A 6,023-nucleotide genomic window follows, 5' to 3' on the forward strand; every position below is an offset into this window, starting at 1 on the left:
TGCACTTTTAAGTTTGTGATTATCACTAAAATACTGCTTGATCTATCAAAAGCTATTCACAGAGTAAATAAAGTAAACTAAGAACGCTAGTCACTTAGCTGCCTGACTATATTCTCTCGTACTATACTGTGTTGACGTGTAGTTACTATTGATTTACAGATAAAACGCCCTCTTCCAGCCATGTAAACTCTGAGCAGCCTTTTGGGTGGCACAGTATCTTAGGATTCCATTGTTTTTTATTTACTTGAAGCAAAAGTGAAAAACCAAAATTGAAAATACCTCTAACTTTATTTCACTGATATGAACTACAGGTGTAATTTCTTGCCCTCCTGACGAGACTTCACAGGTGGCTGGTAGTGAGACGCTCAGGAGACCGGCTTCTTCTGCTGTTAAAGGCCTGAAAAATAAGATAGGATATATATTTTTAAATGGATTATGATATTGATTACAAAAACACTACATTTAAAAAAAATCGAAATAAAATGAAGCATAGATTCGAAAGTACATACCCTTGGGGCCATGGATGTGCATGCATGTTGTTAAGTGGAAAGAGTGATACGTCTGAGTTTTAAATTAATCTAACTTTAATGAGTAGCTGAGCAATCTTAGACCCCAACAACAAGACGGCATCTACCGCACAGCCGTCTTTCAGCGTGTCAAATATCATAGGGACTTACAACGTGGCGAGTGGGGCTCAGAGAGCGAGAGCGCACGGGGCTGGCACTTCTGCTTCTGTTTCTTCTCCACTGCAACAGTCAAACAGACACATCCACAATAAACACACAAGCCTTTTCCATGTACCACTGCATGTCCTTCATTCATTCTCTGGAGCCACACTTTAATAATTAGGATAACAATCAAATATTTTGCAGTCTGTACCGGAATTCCTCTTCTGGTCACAGCCTCGCCCTTCATTACCACACCGTCTCCTTCCATCAGGGCTGGCCACACATGGTACAGCACCAGAGGAGCAGTGAACTCAGAGTCATAGCTACGACGATTCCTGTCAGACAGAGAGGTGGGGGAAAGCGTTTACAGGTGAAACTCATATTATTAGAATATCATGGAAAATGAATTGGAATTGAGGCAAGAATTCATGCAAAAGGAGCCCAAACCAAGTACTGAGTACATATGCATGATTATACTTTAAAGAGGGCCAACATTTATGTATTTAAAATCCCTTTTTTATTGATTTCATGTTATATTCAAATTTTCTGATATTTTGAATTTGGGGTTTTCATAAACTGTAAGCCATAATAATCAAAATTATAACAAAGTAAAGGCTTGAAATATCTCACTTTGCATGTAATGAGTCTATATAATATATTATTTACACCTTTTAAGTTGAATTACTGAAATAAATTAACTTTTGCACGATATTCTAATTGTATGTGTGAGTGCTATCCAAGTGTTGAGGGTGACACCTACTGGTGGAGACAGCAAATACCAGCATAGTGGCTACAGTTCATTGGGGGTGATGTTTTACAATGACTGCTACTGGAAATGTAGCATTATACGTTAATGTCAACTATAATTACAGTGCATCAAAGAAATTGATCAAATGAACACCACAGCTTAACTCTCTGAAAACGTTCGCAATAGCACTGATGCCGAACTCGGAATGCAGTACAGCACTGAGCAAAGGACTGACCTGTTTTCATTGAAAAGTTCCCCATCACTGGCAAAGGCCAAGTCGAGCGGTGGGTCCAATGTCTGCATGGCAAAAGCCACCCTGCATGTCTCCCTGATCAAGCTACTGATGAGGATAAAGTCCACCTCTGGAGGGAAAGAGATCCGAGGGTTCACGTTCATTGCGTTGATCACGTCCTGGGGAGAGGACAAGCACACCCAGTCAGACACACCTGTTCCCATCCTATTTCAGAATCAAACTACATTCATCAAGTGTTATGTCCTACATCGATGCTGGCCTGAACATCATAGAGGTCCAGGTTTCTGACTATGTAGTCCACAGCTGCATCCTCTAGGCTTTCAGGCCCAAAGTGGGATGGGGATAAGGACTTTCTCACTCGCAGCTTGAACTGACGGTAAGCCAGTTTTGCTGTCTTAAAAGATTCCTGAGAGAGAGATAAAACATTTTTTTAAAGGGCACAACAGACATTTGAGGTAAAATGCTCTATACACCTGCTGAAAAAAAAGTCACATATTATCCTTATTTTCAGGTTCAAATTTTAAATTAAGGTCCCTACAGTTGGCTCTCAAATAATTACAGTACGTACCACGACAGCAATGAAGATGATTTTCTGGACCATAGCTAAGTCAGCGATGTAGCGTCGAAGCAGGTTCTGGGCCTCCAGACGCTCCACTGCGTACAGGTCACTGAGGCGCGACACCAGGCGCGCGTGGCGGGAGGAGTTAGTGAGCTGGGCTCTGGTGGGCGACTCACTCCTCCTGGGGCTGGAAGAACGACTGAGCTTAGGCAAGGGGCTCGGGCTTTTCACCAACCTGAGAAGAAAAAAACATAAAAAACGTCATAATCATTAAGACATTGTACTGTGTAGTGGTGTGTGTGTGTGTGCGTGTGTGTGTGTGTGTGTGTGTGTGTGTGTGTGTGTGTGTGTGTGATGTACCTATCCTGTAGCATGGACTTCTCTGTACTCAGGTAGGACACTTCATCTCTCAGCAAGCGAATCTGCCGATCAGAGTCATTGAGGGAATCCAGCTTCCTCTTATATATCTCCGCCTGCTCCTTTGCCAAACGCAAACTGAAGCAGATACACATTTCCCATCAGCAAACGAGTACATGCTTTGTATTGCATTTGAAAACAACACAATTATGGCGGTATTAGACTGTTTCACCCACTCTGCCCTCAGTTGTAAGATTTCATCTTCTGTGGCCAGCAGTGTTGTGGCTGATTTGTTCTTTGTCTGGTCCAGTTCCGACTGGGCCTCGACCAATCTGTTAATATAAAACATTTTAAGGTAGAGTCAGTGATTCTGGAGAACGCTTCACTTTTTGTCAATATCAGAAAATATCACCTCACTATCCTCTACCTGTCTATACTGTGTGCGCTGAAAAGTGGTATGAAAATAAAGGGGCCCACCATTGCTGGCAATGTGCCCGTTTACAGACCCTAGTGTACTAACACTGGATTTCCTTTCAGCACACACACACTATACGTTCATGACAGGTAGAGGATTGTGAGGAGATATTCACTGATTTTGGCAAAAGGTGATTTTCACATTTTACTTGTATTTTTGTATATTTATATGCAAGGGGAGAGAGGTGAATGGAAATAAATGTGCAAACAACCTTTAAATGCATCCCCTTATCCATGGACGTAACCATACTGTGAATATTTCTTTTATCATATGCATATTATATTCTTATATTATTTTTGTGACGTCAGTTAAACTCACTCTGCTCTGATGGCGCCCAACTTCAGGCGAGTGGAGCACAGCTCGGTCTCCATCTTCTGCATGTGACTATCATGTGAGGACGAGAGATCCCGGATCCTCCTGTCCTTTTCCACTGAGTCCTGATAACAACAAAAGGTAACCACAACATACACATTTTCAACGTATTTTCTGTCTATGAAATGAATTGTGATGGAGTTTGTGAATGACACATTTTCTGTTGTCAAGCCATAGTTATAAATGATGTCACCTGCATGAGCTGTAGGCTGGTGTCATCAGTGACCGAAGGCCTCGCCATAGAGAAACAGGTCCCGAGCCATGGTAGCAGGCGTGTTTTCAGGGTGTGCACTCCACCAGAGTTACCACCTGATTCATAAGTGTGGGTTGAATGGTTCATGAGTGATTGTATTGCTGGTTAATGCTTTTTCCCCCCTTTACAACAAGTGTAAAGCCTACCTTCTGCAGCAGCGTGGTTGAGGATGGCGAACAGTTGACCCTGGATCTTGGCGGTGAGTTCAATCAGCTCACAACATCTGTTTAGGTTCTGGTCACAGGAAATGACCTAGGAGGGTAAACGTGACAACGTGCATGGTTTATGAACAAGGCAAACCTTTGTTTTTTTTATTTAACTCCAAACAGGAGATGAGAGGGAGATGACTGGAATCACTCATATCAATTTTTACACTCAGAAACTTAAAGTAAAAGGATGCATCCTACAGGTTTGATATTTTATATTGGGCTTATATTCATGTCATAGCTAAATGCATAATGTTTACTATGTAATTGTTTTTTTGTTGTTTTATTTTTTTCTATAGCCTAAATATTCAAAGACCGAATTGTGACATGTGATGGACATGGATGGCAGGCATCCCACTCATGAACCAAAGAGTCTGAGGCTAGCCAAGAGGTGCAACAGGTGCTTTTAATGCGAGACACACACCAACAGGACCGACACAACAAACTGTTGAATCCCATGTATTTACTGCTGCTGTGTTAATTTACACTCATACAATAACCTGAAAAGTAGAAATGTACTGTATGTAGGCTACATTTGAGATGAATCACTTTGTTTCGTTCCCTCTGCAACGCTCTTTTCAGGTAGCGCATGTCTTACAGGAAGTAACGGGACGTGAACCATCTTAACCAACAGGCAAGTAAAACCTCTTTTCAGCCGTGGCCATGGCGACTGGCGTCCATGGCAACCAAACTCATGAAATCAATGTAACCAAACGCATTCCTTCACTGTTATATTTTAAATTATTTCAAGCATTTTATAAACAACAGTGTTAAAATAAATAGTGAGTGAAATAAAAAAAACAGGTCGAGATTAAAACTAAGCAATTAATCACCTTTTAGGTAAGCATTGTAGAGTTATCTGCAAGGCTTTTACTAAGACTCAGATTTCAACTGTAGGCCTACACAAATGTTAACTTTTAGCAAGATGCAGGTAGCCTATCTGTCCGTGGACACCGGCGAAGTGGCTCGGTCAGATTTAGGTCGGTCATTACTAATGGATTGACTTACATGGTAGTCTCTGTGCCAGCTCTCAAGCTTGTCCTGTAAAACGCTGAAGGAAGATGTATTGGTCAGTCTCCTCAAAGTGTCCGCCATGTCCGTCCACACTAAACAATAGCCTACTTGTAAAGTTAAAAATTCCGGGTGTAATTTCTTAGGGAGTGGTTTTCAGTAAAATAATAAAAATATAAATCCTATGCTGGAAGATTCTCTCTCTCCAACCTACTACGCAGATGCCACGCACCGTCTCAGTTGTGGCAACGGCGCGAGGAAGCGACAAACAAAGCGCACAGTGATTCAGATCAATAGGCTATAACCAAGGCTGGCGGACGAACTTGCTGCAGCTCCTGCTCTCCTATGGGTTGTAAACACGAGTGTAATGTCACACCGACAAACGACACCCGCAGAGTGAAGCGCGGGGCCACTTCACTCACACACATCCTGGTGCTGAGGCTGTGTCGGGTCAAATCCGATTACAAAAAACCATAGTCCTAGGCTACTATAGCATTTAATTGGCCCTATACTTTTATTTCTCTTGTAGGCCAATGCACCATACATTCGTAAACTTGTTTCATTTTTTAAATCTGATTCTGTCGGCTATTTTTAGTCTTACACAACAATACAAGGAATAGTTTACAGCTGATAAGACCCAAGCATATAGGCCTACTGTAGGCAATTATTCATGCAAAAATAACACAGGTCTAAATAATGATAATAATAAAAACTGAACAAAATGCTAATGAATGTAATAGGCCTACTAGGCTAATTAAGAGTAAAAAAAAAAGTTCAGCATCATAATTCTCCATATTTTACTGAGCCTCTTCTATAAATTTCACTAGGCCTACATACTGACAAACAATCTATCACACAATTAAGATTTTCCATATGATGCCACGTCCATAGGCTTATCCTATCCGTTTAGCCTTATAAAGTCTATGGTTAGCCTATCAAACTGTATAGGCTGCGTTTGGTTAATAACTGAAATAATAACTGAAATAATCGGTTTGTTACGTTTTAACGAGTAGCCTACTGTTTAGATAGAGTTGTTGAGCATTCAGGAGGGATTGGATTAGAAATTGAGCGCTCGGCTGTTAACCTACGGAAAATATGAATGGACAAGTTTTTCTATTTAA

General features: G+C 41.2%; 1 protein-coding gene across 1 annotated transcript; it reads right to left on the reverse strand.

Moving 5' to 3' along the window:
- Nucleotides 1-277: 277 nt before the first annotated feature.
- spata18 (spermatogenesis associated 18) lies at nt 278-4,986 on the reverse strand (the record flags this gene model as incomplete). The annotated part of the gene is made up of 12 exons (XM_080033004.1): nt 278-397; nt 678-746; nt 880-1,003; nt 1,652-1,827; nt 1,917-2,075; nt 2,238-2,463; nt 2,589-2,723; nt 2,822-2,917; nt 3,379-3,497; nt 3,626-3,741; nt 3,832-3,937; nt 4,900-4,986. 12 exons carry the CDS (start codon nt 4,984-4,986, stop codon nt 341-343), a joined length of 1,470 nt encoding a protein of 489 aa, XP_079889130.1. The 3' UTR covers nt 278-340.
- Between the last annotated feature and the right edge of the window lie 1,037 nt (nt 4,987-6,023).

Source organism: Ammodytes marinus (assembly GCF_949987685.1).
Source record: "Ammodytes marinus genome assembly, chromosome: 8".
NCBI classification, from domain to species: domain Eukaryota; kingdom Metazoa; phylum Chordata; class Actinopteri; order Uranoscopiformes; family Ammodytidae; genus Ammodytes; species Ammodytes marinus.